Raw genomic sequence first — 15,464 nt, 5'->3', positions numbered from 1 at the left:
CACAAAGAAGAAACCTAGATTTGCAGAATTCACTCCTAATCTTTTCATGGTTTTGACGCAATGAGACATGCTAAGGACTCTTGACATGGATTTCTCGGTGGCCTCTTCAAATCAGCTTGTTAACTGGGGCCTCCATGCAGAAGGCCAGTTTTCACATTATTAAAACCACCACCACCCCAGCCAGCACTGACTGCTCCCCAGAGGTCAAGGTTGAATGGACCTAAGAGACTAAGTAACCCTGTCACAATCCCCAAATGGCCCTCTAGGTGAAGGGTGAGCTCTGTTGGCCTGGGGAAATGTGAGAAAAATCTGAAAGTATCCAGAAGACGTCTGTTTCCAAGATGGGCAGCCAGCCAGTACCTTTCAACCGCATACAGAGTATTTACTTACGTAGTTTGAAACGAGAGGCCAAAAGCAACCACATGACGGGCTGTTACCTGCACTCTGAGATACATGGAAATGTTCACATGCATATGTAGGACATGGAAAAGTATCCATGCTTTACTGTAAAGTAGAAAACACCCAGGACATCCAAGTATGTTATGTTAAGATCACAGCCGTGGTCCTTATATATGCACACATGCCTAGGCAAAGCACTGGAAAGAAATACTCACCAAATTGTTCTCCATAGTTAAGCCGTTGGCTCATAGATCATTTTTGTTTTCATTATATTTTTTTTCTGTGTTTTCCAAATTGCCTATAGCGTGTACTGTATTACTATGAAAATCACCAATGTGAATACAGAATTGATGGCTCTCATATACAATATGTCTAATTTAAAGCTACCTTTAACTTGCTGTTGTCCTCCTCCTAATTCTGATGGTCTTGTTGCTCATCATTGACGAGCCACACACTAACTGAGTGTTCCCCTACTCTGCCTCTGAGGAAGCCTGAAGCCCACTTGGACGGTAGCGCCCTGAGTCAGCAGTTTTGATTTTTTGTTATTTGCAATAAAGTGTCTATCTTTGCCAGTGCTGACCAACATTACCTTTTAAAAAAAAATTTTTTTTTTTTTTATGTTGGCAAGTTGGAGTGCATGTCGATGTGTGCACGGCCTTGCTTTTGTTCCAAATCTGTCCCTCGGTGGTCCCTGGAACTCCTCAGGAGAGTGGCGGGGGGAGCGAGAGGCGGAGCCCGTGTCTGTGCACTGGTACTAACGCCCCCTCAATGCTTCCCTCCCTTGGCTTTCTCCCTCGGCTGTTGTCAGGCAGTCAGACTGTTGTGGCTTGAGTTGGAGGGCACCCTGGCGCTCAGGGAGCCTGCTGCTGATTGGTCTATCATTTCCATCAATCAGAAACATAGGGTACTTGTATGAGACGGAAACCATGACAGGTTGAAAAGAAAAGATTAAAAAGGAACAGGTCTGAGCATCCCACCCTCTCTGATTTCTCCCAGGTAACCTGCCCCCAGTGGATCACCAAACAGAAGTCTCGGTCACCCATGTTCCTATCACTCTGATGCCAACTTTTCTTGCTATCTCAGCACCTTAGTCTAGCATGCTCTTTTTCCCTCCGTTTGAAGTGTAATGTCAAGTTGTGTTTATGTCTGTAGAAGTAGAAGCATTTAGCCCATCCCAGATGTCAGAGAAGATCCTTCTAAGACTGCTAAAGCACCCCAATGTCATCCAGGAGCTGAAGTATGACGAGAAGAACAAGAAAGCCCCCGAGTACTACCTCTACCAGCGAAACAAGCCCGTAGACTACTTCGTTCTCATTCTGCAGGTCAGGAATTGTCTGGCACCTGTTTGCTCTCACTGAGTACCCGTCTTTTCAGCTTGGCGGAGGCCTGGCGTAGGTGACTGGGTGTCGAGGTGTATGTCCACTTTTATGTATATAAGGGGAGAGTTTTGTCTCTGTGAAATAATTCTAACAGAAAGCAATGTCAGTAGTTACTTAAGTTTTAGTGCCACATGGTGCATAGTGATTGCTAAAGTACTGAGTCAAATGAAGACTGATTAATTCGGTGAATAGTTTTTGAAGAATTTGGTGAGGTGCCTGTCTCAATATTGGGGGAGGGTGGTGTTTGAAGTTTATTGATGTGGGTTCTGTTTTCTTTGGTGCATCCTTCATTAGGACTTGCTATCATGCAGTGATCAAGACATATCTTAGGATCTCATTATCCCCATATCTTAGTATCTCTTTCTATTAACATCATGAAAATAATCCACTTATTGTTTTGACTGCTAGTTAATTAACTGGATTGTGTGGTGAGGAACTGGTATAATCATGCCAGCCCCTGGAGGTAGCGGTAACTAATTCCATTCTTCTCACTAATGTGAGGAGGGACGGCCATCCTTCTTAGCCCTCTTTGAGGGTTTAGTGTCTGCATTGACAGGAGGATTTGTGATGATGGCACAGTTTAACTTAACAGGCAACTCCACTCTCCATCACATCCCCTCCCCCTCTTACTCAGTCTCTCTTTTATTTTGATGTCATCATCTTTTCCTCCTAGTATGATGGTCTTTTGTAGGTAGTGCCAGGCACTGTGAGGTCATGGATATCCAGGCCATTTTGTGTCAAGAAGAGTGCCCTGTATGGAGTCCTACCCTTCCTTTGGCTCTTATCTGTCTGCCAACTCTTCTGCAGTGGACCCTGAGCCCTGGAAGGTGTGATCGAGATGTTTCAGTGCTGGACACTCCTCTGTCCCTTCTCAGCACCATGGTGCCTTCTGAGTCATCCCAAGGCCACCATCTAAAAGGAGAAACTTCTCTAACTAAGAGTGGAAATCGCATTACTATGTGGGTATGAACATTAGGAGAAGTGCCTACTGGGCAGTTTGGTGAGCATAGAATATGCATTTAGCCAGACACCACAGGTGTTACACTCCTAGGGCTCATGACTTCCCCGTCATAGGTTTTCAGTATCAGGGATGTATTTATTCCCTTCCATGGAGCGGGACTCCAGTCCAATTAGAGAGCAGTTGGTTTCCCCTGTGACAGACCTGCCACTATTGAACCTATTGGCCATTTGGCCTGGCTGGTGAAATTTAAAGCTTGCAATGTCCACTGTTGCTTTTCTCCACTGATGACTTCTCTCTCTACCATGGAGTTGCATGCAGCATAGCTTTTCCCAGATTTCTGTCCACTGGTCTACATAAAGGAGGGTTTCAGCTCAACTCAAGCAAGATTTTTCAGTAACCTTGCAGGCTAAGTACATGGAGTCTTCAATAATAGGGTTTTACCACCTATTCCTAGTGGGAATCCTAGAGCCTTGGCAATGGCCTGTAATGGTTTGGGGGCATTAAGGACCTCCCCGGCCAATAACTCACTGAAAGGTATTCCATCCCTGGCCCTGAAAATTTTTGAATAACAATGTATGGCTTCTGGGTGTTCCACTGACCAAAAAAGTAGATTTCCATATGGCTTATTCATATCCTCTTTTGATTAAAGGAAGGGTGGGGGGAGGGTTACTTAATCTCATCCCCTGACCTCACTGAGGCCTTTCCGCCCCCAACAATCCGTTCTTCTACTTACGTGTATACAATACCATCCCCTTAAGTCCTCCCCTCTCTCCCTCCCTTATAGCCCCTTTCTAGCTTATTGGCTTCTGCTACCGAGTTTTATTCCAAGTCACCATGTAACTGTTTATTAAACCCAGTGAAGCTCTGAATTCCATTAAAGACTGTTTGTTAACTAGGCGAATTTTGAGGATTGAGATTGTGGATTTCAGTGGTAACAAAAGAAGCCCTGTGGCTTTCCGTTGTCTTCATATTCCTAGTGCTTGCTCAGTTGTGATTCAGTGACATTCTCTTGTTATGGAAGACAGCCATGCATCTTAAGATATGTGAGGAAGAGTGACCTATAGTGTCTACCCACTGGTATGTGTCTTTTTTTTAAAAAATTATTTATTTATTTATTTGAGAGCGACAGACACAGAGAGAAAGACAGATAGAGGGAGAGAGAGAGAGAATGGGTACGCCAGGGCTTCCAGCCTCTGCAAACGAACTCCAGACGCGTGCGCCCCCTTGTGCATCTGGCTAACGTGGGACCTGGGGAACCGAGCCTCGAACCGGGGTCCTTAGGCTTCACAGGCAAGTGCTTAACCACTAAACCATCTCTCCAGCCCTGGTATGTGTCTTGTAGCTACATTTTTCTAAAATATTTTATTTTTATTTATTTATTTGACAGAGAAAGAGGGAGGGAGGGAGGGAGAGAGCGAGAGAGTGAGAAAATGGGCATGCCAGGGCCTCCAGCCACTGCAAACGAACTCCAGGTGCATGCGCCCCCTTGTGCATTTGGCTATCGTGGGTCCTGGGGAATTGAACCTGAGTCCTTTGGTTTTGCAGGCAAACATCTTAACCCCTAAGCCATCGCTCCAGCCCTTGTAGCTACATTTTTGATAAGTCATTTATGCACAGATCCTATGTCTGAATACCTCCTCATGTTAGATATTTATATAAATGTCACAGGTTTGTTGGAATGATGTCACAGGGGGTTATAAATAGTGTGTACGCTTGGTAATCAGGCCTATGGAGGAGGTATTTCAAGGCTTGCAATGTCATGTTCTTGCAGAGTAGCCAATTACCCAAAGTACCCAGAGAATAGCAGAATGAAATACCATGACACCCTCGGTCAATCTGGCAGAGCTGTTATCATCTGCCAAGCACATTCCACCCCAAAATGTTGCCAATCCAACTCAGAATCTGCCCGGCTGTGGACCACTTCAAGAGCACGCCACAGGGTGCAGTTCCCTCCCCGCCAGCTTCCCGGCACCAAGGTGCCCGCTTCTGCAAGCCAGAAAACTCCTTTAGTGATTGGTGCTAGGAAGAGTGTGACACTTAGAAACACATCATTTTACATTTTTAGTTTAAGTTTTATGTGCAGTAAAGTCCAGATTATTCAAAATAATGATTTCAGCAAGCATGAGTGTTTTGTAAGTCAACCAATGTATATACTTCCTTCTATACGCATAAAAAAGGCTAAAACTGATGTGTTTTTTCAAAGAAGCAGATTTTTAAATGTGCCAAGGGATGAATAAGAGGAACAATGCAATAATGAGAGGCCAGTAAGTTACAGCACAATCTGTATTGACTATGCATGCCTTACCTAGTTTAGCAAAATGGAAGTCTAAAAGTAGAAGTAGATAGGAACATAATTCTGATGGAGATGTTTTCGACCATCATACCAAAAATTGTATAAAAGTGTAAAATTATAAATAAAATAGTTAGAGAATATCAAACATAAAAGAAAGAAAAATACATTTTTAAAAATTTTAGGGCTTTTTTTTTTTTTTGGAGACAGGGTCTTATGTAGCCCAGTTTGGCCTCAAACTCTCTATGGAGCTAGCTAAGGAAGATCTTGAATTCCTCTTTTTGTTTCCACCACTCAAATCCTGGGATGACAGATGTGCATCACCACGTTACCTGACTAGTGAATACCTTGTCTTAAAACATGTGGCTCATGCCTGGCATGGTGGCGCACACCTTTAATCCCAGCATGTGGGAGGCAGTGATGGGAGGATTTCTGTGAGTTCAAGGCCACCCTGAGACTACACAGTGAATTCCAGGTCAGCCTGGGCTAGAGCAAAACCCTACCTTAAAAAAAAAAACAAGTGACTCACTAAAAGAGATAATTTATTGTACCACATTCTAGTAAATATGAAAAAGAAAAATCTTAAAACCACTCATATTAGATTGTAATGAAATTAGGAATAAAAATATACAATTAAAAAGTATAATGGATATGTTGTTATTTGTATAAAAGTAAAAAGTACACTGTTCTTTCACATAAACATGCTTATATGTGAATTTTTTCTGAAAATTTACTAAAAAAAAAAAAAATGAGGCAGGTGTGGTAGTGCTTACCTTTAATCCCAGCACTCAGGAGGCAGAGATAGAAAGATTGCCATGAGTTCAAGGCCACCCTGAGACTACATAGTGACTCCAGGTCAGCCTGAGCTAGAGTGAGACCCTACCTCGAAAAATCAAGAAACAACAACAGAAACTCCAACCACTGAATAAAGGAGAACAGATAGAGAACACTTTGTAATATATGATGAATAACAGTACTATTATTAAATAACATAAAGATCATGTTTTCCATCAACTCTCTCCTAGAATCCTCTCTGACCTCTGCTCTCCCCAGTCCCTGTACTTTCCTTCCCTTAGTCTCTCTTCTACTTTCAGACTTCCTCTCTCTGTCTCTCTTGCTTCCTTTTTTATTTTTATTGTTTTGGTTTTCACAAATGAGAGAACACAAGGAAGCATCCATTCTTGATTTTTAAGAAACAAACAAGTCAGGCTGGAGAGATGGCTTAGCGGTTAAGCGCTTGCCTGTGAAGCCTAAGGACCCCGGCTCGAGGCTCGGTTCCCCAGGATCCACGTTAGCCAGATGCACAAGGGGGCGCATGCGTCTGGAGTTCGTTTGCAGAGGCTGGAAGCCCTGGCGTGCCCATTCTCTCTCTCTCCCTCTATCTGTCTTTCTCTCTGTGTCTGTCGCTCTCAAATAAATAAATAAAAAAATTAAAAAAAAAGAAAGAAACAAGTCTTTTTAAAAACCAAACTACAAATAATAGAAAGAAAAAAATGCCATAAACCAACCATATCCTTAAATTAGCAGTGTCACATTTAAATTATTGTTTTGCAATGCTTTGCAGGCAAATATATTTATAACAAGTCTACTATAAGATAGTAGAAATAGTTTCTGTGTCTATTGATGTTGCAGTCCGGTTTGCATTGCTGGTAGAAATCACCCAACCAAGAGCAGCTTGTGAGAAAAAGAGGTTTATTTTGGCTTACGGGCTCGAGGGGGAAGCTCCACGATGGCAGAGAAAATGACAACATGAGCAGAGGGTGGACATCACCCCCTGGCCAACATAAGGTGTACCATAGCAACAGGAGAGTATGCCAAGCACTGGCATGGAGAAACTGGCTGTAAAGCCCATAAACCCACCCCCCACAATACATTGCCCCCAGGAGGCTTTAATTTCCAATTCCCATCAGCTGGGAACCTAGCATCCAGAACACCTAAGTTTATGGGGGACACCTGAATCAAACCACCACAATTAGTTAACCAACTTTGAAATGAAATGGGAGAGAATTAAGTAGTAATTAAAGAAATTAAAAATGGCCAGGTGTGGTGGTGCCCGCCTTTAGTCTCAGCACTCTGAAAGCAGAAGTAGAGGGATCACTGTGTGTTCAAGGCCACCTTGAGACTAGCTAGTGAATTCCAGGTCGGCCTGGGATAAAGCAAGACCCTATCTCAAAATAAATAAATAAATAAATAAATAAATAAATAAATAAATAAATTTGAACTGTTATAGATCATTTTCCTATAAAACAGGGAAGCTGTAATATATACCACTATATAATTTATGCAGCTGTTGTTTTACAATGAAGGATTTGTTGGTATTAGAATAAATACATGTCTGAATAAGCAAATAAAAAATAGAATGACTACTCTTTCCCAGCACATACCAGATTGTGATTTTAGCAAATATAAGGGTAACAGGAAAATGGAATAGCCATTTTCTTTGCCAGTTGTATAATGGACAGGAATATTTTTTCCCCCTAGAGTTATTTTTCTTACTCATTTTGTGTCTCATCTTCATGCTCCTGTATCTTTTTTAAAAAAATACTTTTAGGGCTGGAGAGACTTAGTAGTTAAAGGTGCTTGCCACCAAAGCCAAAGGAGCCAGGTTCAATTCTCCAGGACCAACACAATCCAGATGCACAAAGTGGCACATGCATCTGGAGTTCATTTGCAGTGGCCAGGAGGCCCTGGCATGCCAATATTCATTCTCCCTTTCTCTGTCTCTTTCTGTCTCTCAGATAAATAAAAAAAAATTTTAATATTTTATGGGGATGGAGAGGTGGCTTAGCAGTGAAGTGCTTGCCTGTGAAGCCTAAGGACCCCGGTTCGAGGCTCGTTTCTCCAGGACCCATGTTAGCCAGATGCATAAGGGGCGCACGCATCTGGAGTTCATTTGTAGTGGCTGAAGCCCCTGGCACACCCATTCTTTCTCTCTCTCTGCCTCTTTCTGTCTGTTGCTCTCAAATAAATAAATAAAAATAAACAACAAAAAAATTTTTAAAAATTATGGGCTGGAGAGATAGTTAAGGCACTTGCCTGTGAAGCCTAAGGACCCAGGTTCAATTCTCCAGGTCCCATATAAGCCAGATGCACATGGTGGCACATGTGTCTGGAGTTCGTTTGCAAAGGGCGAAGGCTGCGGCACACCCATTCTCTCTCTCTCTCTTCTCTCTCTAATAAATAAATAAATAAATAAAAATGAATCTTTTAAAAAATACTTTATTTCTTTGAGAGAGAGGCCTGGGACTTGCCAAGTAGGCTGGACTAGCTGGCCAGTAGGTTCTGGGGCTCCGACTCATGCTTGCAAGGCAAGCACTTGGCTGCCCGTGCGTCTCCCAGTCCTGGCTGAGCTGTCTTCATGTGAGGGCCCTACTGCATCCGGCCCTCACACTTGAATGTGCACAGAAATCTCGGGAACCGTGCTAATTGCAGACCTCTATGTGCTTTGTTTCTAACAAGCTCCGAGGTGGTTGAGCTTAGCCACAGTAAGTCAAGCCACGCTACTTGGCACCAGTGTGCTTGTGAGCGCTTACCGGAGATGGCTGTGACATCTGATGGCAACACTTGGTTACGTGATGATCAGAAATTCATTTTGTAGTTTGAATTTTTAACTACCCATTTTTTATGGGGGGGACTGGTGCATCAGCGCCTCCAGCCACTGCAGTCAAACCCCAGACACGTGCGCCACCTTGTGTGCATGTGCAACCTTGTGCGCTTGCATAACCTTATGCGTCTGGTTTACGTGGGACCTGGAGAGTCAAACATAGGTCCTTAGCCTTCACAGACAAGTGCCTTAACAGCTAAGCCATCTCTCCAGCCTACCCAATATTCTCTAAAGTAAGTGTTTCTGAACTTGCAGACTCCCCAGGCTTATATTGGAAGGTGCCAGCTGGGAAGCTGTAACTAGAGAAAGAGGGGAGGAAGTGCCACAGTCACCCAAGGCATGGACAGACATCTTTGGGTGGCATGTCCCTTTTGTAGGAAACATCTCATATATGTGCCTCTGGTATTCAATTACTTTTAGAATCTATTTTTATTTATGTGCAAGCACAGGGAGATAGAAGAGAGACAGACAGACAGAATGGGCATGCCACGGCCTTCACCCTTTGCAAATGAACTCCAGACACATGTGCCACCATGTGCATCTGGCTTATATGGCACCTGGAGAATTGAACCTGGGTCCTTAGGCTTCACAGGCAACTGCCTTAACTAAGCCATCTATCTCTACTACAAACGAGCTACAGATGTGTACACCATTTTATGTATCAGGCTTTACATGGGTACTGGGGAATCAAAACTGGGTTGTTAGGCTTTGCAGGCAAGTCCCTTAACCTCTGAGCCATCTCTCCAACCCTTGTTCCTTTAAACAGGGTCTTACGTAGCCCATTCTGGCCTCCAACTGCTCAAAACTGGCTATGTATCTGAGAGTGACCTTGAATGTTTGATTCCTCCTCTGCCTCCTAAGTGCTGGGATTACAGGCATTCACCAGCACAACCAGTTTTACATGGTTCGGGGGATCAAATTCAGAATTTTGTGAATGCTAGACAAACACTTTACCAGCTTATCTATATCCCTAGCCTTAATTACCTCCTTAAAAAAAAAAAAAGTGGGCTGGAGAGATGGCTTAGCGGTTAAGCGCTCGCCTATGAAGCCTATGGACCCCGGTTCGAGGCTCGGTTCCCCAGGTCCCACGTTAGCCAGATGCACAAGGGGGCGCATGCGTCTGGAGTTCGTTTGCAGAGGCTGGAAGCCCTGGCGCGCCCATTCTCTCTCTCTCCCTGTATCTGTCTTTCTCTCTGTGTCTGTTGCTCTCAAATAAATAAATAAAAAATGAACAACAACAAAATAAAGTATGTCTGGGCATAGTGGTGCACACCTTTAATTGCAGCTCTCGGGAGGCAGAGGCAGGAGGATTGCTATGGGTTCGAGGCCACCCTGAGACTACATATTGAATTCTAGGGCAGCCTGGGCTAGAGCAAAACCCTACCCCCCAAAACAAAAAACAAACAAAATAATAATAAAAATTGAAAAATTAAAACAGTGTGGTTTGTGTTCATTGCATGTGCATGCATCTGTGTACATACGGGTGTGGAGGCCAGAGGTCAGCAGTGGGTGTCTTCCTCAATCTCTCTCCATGTGATTTCTTGAGACAGGGTCTTTTCACTAAGTGTAGAGCATCCTGACTCGGCTAGCCGAGCCAGCAAGCCCCAGGGACCTTGTCTGCGCCTCCTCGGCCCTGGGATTACAGGTGTGCGCCACCGGTCCCGACTTCCACTGTGGTGCGGGGGGTCTGAACTCAGTGCCCGTGCTGGGTGGCTGAGCTCTCTCGAGCCCTGGTTACCTCCCAGCATGGCAGAGATACGAAGCAAAAGCACATGAGAGCTCAGCTGGAGAGGGAGTGGTGGTGGGTGGCAGCTGGCACGCGGGGTCTGAGAACGTCTTTCGTCTGTGCCAACTGGCTGCTCTGGCCACCCAGCATTGTCTGCCATACTCACTCCGAAAGCCAGGGTGGTGCCAGGCTGTAGCACACGCGGGCGCCTGGAGATTTGGAAGTCAGCGGATCCGTCATCCCGAGGAAGGCGGGTTCTGTGGTCTAGAATTTTTTTTTTAATTTTTAAATTTTTATTGGCATTTTCCATGATTATAAAAAAAAAATCCCATGTTAATTTCCCCCTCCCCCCACACTTTCCCCTTTGAAATTCCATTCTCCATCATATTACCTCCCCATCACAATCATTGTACTTACATATACACAATACCAACCTATTAAGTACCCTCCTCCCTTCCTTTCTAGAATTTTTTAAAATTTATTTTCTTGAGGCAAACCTAACAGACTGGACTTTATTATTGTTACTTTTTAATAAGAGAGAGACAGAATTACCATGCCAGGGCCTTCAGCCACTGCCGTCGAACTGCAGATGCCACCATGTGTGCGTACGTGCGACCTAGTGCACCCGTGTCACCTTGTGTGTCTGGCTTGTCCAAACATGGGTCCTTAGGCTTCGCAGGCAAATGCCTTAACAGCTAAGCAATCACTCCAGCCCCAGAATTATTTTAAAATATTTTTAGCAGGGCGTGGTGGCGCACGCCTTTAATCCCAGCACTCGGGAGGCAGTGGTAGGAGGATTGCTGTGAGTTCGAGGCCACCTTGAGATGACATAGTGAATTCCAGGTCAGCCTGGGCTACAGCGAGACCCTACCTCGAAAAACCAATATATGTGTGTGTGTGTGTGTATATATATATATATATATACACACACACACACACACACACATATATATATATATATATATATATATATATATATATATATATATATATATATATATATATAATTTATTTTTTTGCAAGCAGAGAGAGGGGCCCACTAGGGTCTCTAGCCACTGCAAATGAACTCTAGATGCACGCGCCACTTTGTACATCTCCCAGCCCCTTTCTGACTTTTCCATCATAAAGCTTGACTTAGGCACTGGGGGAAGCTTCACTTGTGTTTGCTTCCCCTTTCTTCCTTCCTCCCCTCTTTGTCCCTTATATTACTCGCCATGATAGTTTCACTAAATTCTGTAGATTCCAGGCCTGTAGAGATTGATTAGTGGTTAAGGCACTTGCTTGCAAAGCCTAAGGACCCAGGTTCAATTCCCCAGTACCCATGTAAGCCAGAGGCACAAGGTGACACATGCATTTGGAGTTCCTTTGCAGTGGCTGGAGGCCCTGGTACACCCATCCTCTTCTTCTCCTACTCTCTCCCTCTCTCCTGCCCTCTCTCTCTCTCTCTCTCTCTATACATACACACACACACACACACACACACACACACACGTATGTATATACCCATACATCTATGTCTCTCCCTCCCTCACTCAAATAAATGAAAAAATATATATATTTTTTAATTCTGTAGATTTCTTAGGCTTTCTCTCATCTATCTTTTTTTTAAAAAAAACTTTTTTTGTCATTTTTATTTATTTATTTGAGAGTGACAGACAGAGAAAGAGGCAGATAGAGAGAAGGAGAGAGAATGGGCGTGCCAGGGCTTCCAGCCACTGCAAACGAACTTCAGATATGTGTGCCCCCTTGTGCATCTGGCTAACGTGGTTCCTGGGGAGTCGAACCTTGAGCCGGGGTCCTTAGGCTTCTCAGGCAAGTGCGTAACCGCTAAGCCATCTCTCCAGCCCTCTCTCATCTATCTTATGGCTCCCGCCTGCATTGGTCTAGACTATCTTCCTGAACTTATGTTCCTCTGCCTAAAAGTACCCTCCTTATGCTGTGTTGTTTTTTTTAACTAATATTTTATTTGTTTGAATGCAAGAAAGAGACAGATAAGAGAGAGAATGGTCGGGCTGGACCTCTAGCCACTGCAAAGGAACTCCAGATGCATGTGCCACCTTGTGCATCTGGCTTACCTGGATCCTGGAGAATTGAACCTGGGTCCTTAGGCTTTGCAGGCAAGCACCTTAACCTCTAAGCTATCTCTCTCTATCCCTCTTTTTTTCTAGACAAGGCCTTGTTCTATAGCCCAGGTTAATCTGAAATTCTGTGTAGATCACACTGGCCTTGAATTTGCGGCCGTCCTCCCACTTCTGACTCCACGCCCAGCTGTGAGCTCTGTGTGTTCTTATTGTCACAGCTTGTTTGGTGCCTCCTGTCACTGCTTTTCATATGCTGTCCTCCACCCACTGGAATGTGGCTCAGAGGCTTCTCAGGCTCCTAGAACCTCCTTGCAGGGCCTTACCTATGTGGTGGGAGGTTTTAACACCTATTTTCTTTGCAGGTTGGTTTCAAATTATGGGTAGGAAGGCTTTGTACAGGCAGAGTTTAGCGGTGAGACAGTTGCCTAGCCAGTGCGAGGATTTGGGTTAGAGCAACACGAAAGAACACACCAGGCCAAAAAATGAAGCTGAGTGTGGTGGTGCATGCCTTGGAAGGCAGAGGCAGGAGGATCGCCATGAGTTTGAGGCCACTCTGAGACTACAGAGTGAATTCCAGGTCAGCCTGGGCTACAGTGAGACCATACCTCAAAAAACAAGAGAGAGAGAGAGAGATCTCAAGTTCCTTTAAAAAAATATTTTGTTCGCTTACTTGCAAGCAGAAAGATACAGAGAGAGAGAGAGATGCCAAGGCCTCTAGCCATCGCAAACAAACTCTAGATGCATGTGTCACTTTGTGCATCAGTCTTTATGTGGGTACTGGTGAATCAAATCTGGGTCACTAGGCTTTGCAGGTAAATGCCTTAACCACTGAGCAATCTCTGCAGCCCTCAACTTGCTTTCTTATAGCAATTGTTGGTTTGGACTATGACACTAAATATTTCCATTGGCAAGAGATGCACAGTAATCTTCTAGAGAAACTGAGCAAAGTAGGTCTCCTTTAATTAGGAAGTACTCATTAGGAAGTGTCCAAATAATGGAGCTCATTCGCATCAGAAATGGAAAGTGCGAGTCACCAGACCTTTTGGAGCCCCCGTCTCTTGATTTAAAAGAGCGGGGAGGGGGGGACAATTGTGTCTGCTTCCTAGAAGTTGTAAGCATGAATGAATTATGAAACCTGGTGTAGTGTCAATGCTGACTCTGGGCTGAAACCTAGAAGTGAGATTCCTTTCAGAAACTTCCTATTGACCAGAGCAGGCATGCTGAGTACCTGTCGTGATGGAAGAGGGGATGAGGTGAAGGAGAGCTTGCAGACCTGTTAGAACAGGAGGGAGAGGGAAAACAGGCGGGGGTGGGCAGGGTGATGTGAGGTGTCTGCTGAGTTGGTCAGGACACTGGACTTGGGAGAAGAGAATGGGTTCTTCCCTGGAGCCAATCACGCTTCTCTGTTCCATGACCATGAAGCAAGGTGACCCGTGACCCTTCTGCCCAGCTCTGTCCCCCCCCAAGAGCCCTGGGGCAGCCCTCACCTAGCGCCTCCTCCGTGCTCCTCCCGTTGATGTTTTGTATGGCCAGGGGGCTCTTCAGACCCAGGACTAAGGACACTGGGAAGATGGTAGGTGGACCTACAAGATCCCTGCCCCGTGTCCAGCCGAACCCACTTTTCTAGTTGAGAGGACGGAACCACTCCTTTTCATAGGCAATAGTTTCTGAAGCTTTGCTTGTGTGAAATTGTTGGGCAAAGGAATTTAGACACCAGTCTGGAGAAGGAGCGGATGTTGTGTGGATTTGGCCGATCGATTTCTGCACTGACCCTGAATGCCCCGTTCTTTCCACAGGGGAAGGTGGAGGTCGAAGCCGGGAAGGAAGGAATGAAGTTTGAAGCGAGCGCTTTCTCCTACTACGGAGTCATGGCCCTCACCGCCTCTCCGGGTGAGTGTGCACCTGCCTTCTCTCCCCAGGGCCGCGATTTAGAAAAGCAGCCCCTCTGCCATCAGGAAGCAGGGGTGCCTGCCAGCTGAGCTCACTGTGGGGACTTTCTCTTGATGTGTATCATGTACATAAAAGTACAAACCTCAAGCATAGCTTCATGAGTTTTACACACTGAACACAACGGTGCAGACCAGCACCCAGATGAAGACAGAACATTAACAAACCCTACACAACCCACTTCCTACCTCCCCCGAGCCACCCTCCTCCCACCCCGAGGTGACCATTGTCTCCTTGAGCTTTGGGTAAATGGAACTTCACAGAATGTATCTGGCTTCTTCCAATCAGCGCTGTCTGCCACGATTCATATTATATGTGGTTACATTTCATTTTTTTTCTCCCTGTTGTGTGATTTTCCACTGTCTGAATACGTAGCAATGCACTGATCCTTTTTATTGGTGGTGGGTACTAGGACAGTTTCCTGTTTGGAACTACTGGGAACTGTATGGAGGTGGGTGAAAATCCCCATACACGGCTTCTGGTGCATGCGTGTGTGTGTTTCTGCTGAAATTGAGTTGCTAGCCAGCTTTAGTAGACACCCCCAGTTCCCAGAAGACAAGATCAGTTACCCTCCTGCCTGTCGTCCTGTGAGGCTCCACTACTCTCCACGAACATCTGAATCATGAATGATAGCTGTTGGGAAGCTTTACGCTGCCTTTCTCGGAGAATGAGGAAGGCTGTTAGGTCTTTACTCCGTATAGCCAGTTCTTAGGTAGAGAAATGACCAGCCGAACCCGCCAACTAAGGGTGGGTTCATGGGAAATTGAGCAAGTTCCCTGAGCACAGGGTTCCAAGATGCCAGCAAGCCACCTCTGTCCCAGAAGCAACGTCACCCCCACCCCGTAGGTACTAGGTACCGGGTGCGCCTCCTCCCCTCCAGGCTGTCTGTCTGTGGTTTGCTTTACTCTGGCTTGAGCAAGTCAGGCAGGTAAACAGAGATGCTGGAGTGCCACCTTGTGGCCAAAATACCAAAGGCCATGCTGTTCTAGCAAGCCTTTACAAACCTCAAACTTAAACCTAGCCCATTTTTAAGAAGGCTGTCCATCCTGAAAAACAGTTTTAGGGGCTAGAGAAGTG

At 45.1% G+C, this 15,464-nt stretch overlaps 1 protein-coding gene across 4 annotated transcripts in view; it reads left to right on the top strand.

Annotated features, from left to right (window-relative positions):
* Positions 1–15,464, top strand: part of Cnnm2 (cyclin and CBS domain divalent metal cation transport mediator 2) — a 188,536-nt gene that overhangs the window by 165,105 nt on the left and 7,967 nt on the right. For 2 of the 4 annotated variants that reach the window (XM_004659389.2, XM_004659388.3), the window contains exons 4-5: positions 1,552–1,721; positions 14,237–14,330. In XM_004659389.2, coding sequence (XP_004659446.1) covers positions 1,552–1,721; positions 14,237–14,330 — 264 coding nt within the window. Of the gene's footprint in view, positions 1–1,395; positions 1,419–1,551; positions 1,722–14,236; positions 14,331–15,464 lie in introns of those variants that run through there. The other 2 variants (XR_006636324.1, XR_006636325.1) reach the window with 2 other exon arrangements.

The sequence above is a fragment of the Jaculus jaculus genome, chromosome 1 (genome assembly GCF_020740685.1).
Source record: "Jaculus jaculus isolate mJacJac1 chromosome 1, mJacJac1.mat.Y.cur, whole genome shotgun sequence".
NCBI classification, from domain to species: domain Eukaryota; kingdom Metazoa; phylum Chordata; class Mammalia; order Rodentia; family Dipodidae; genus Jaculus; species Jaculus jaculus.
The sequence above is the reverse complement of the archived record's forward strand: the minus strand, read 5'-3'. Positions and strand labels throughout refer to the sequence as shown.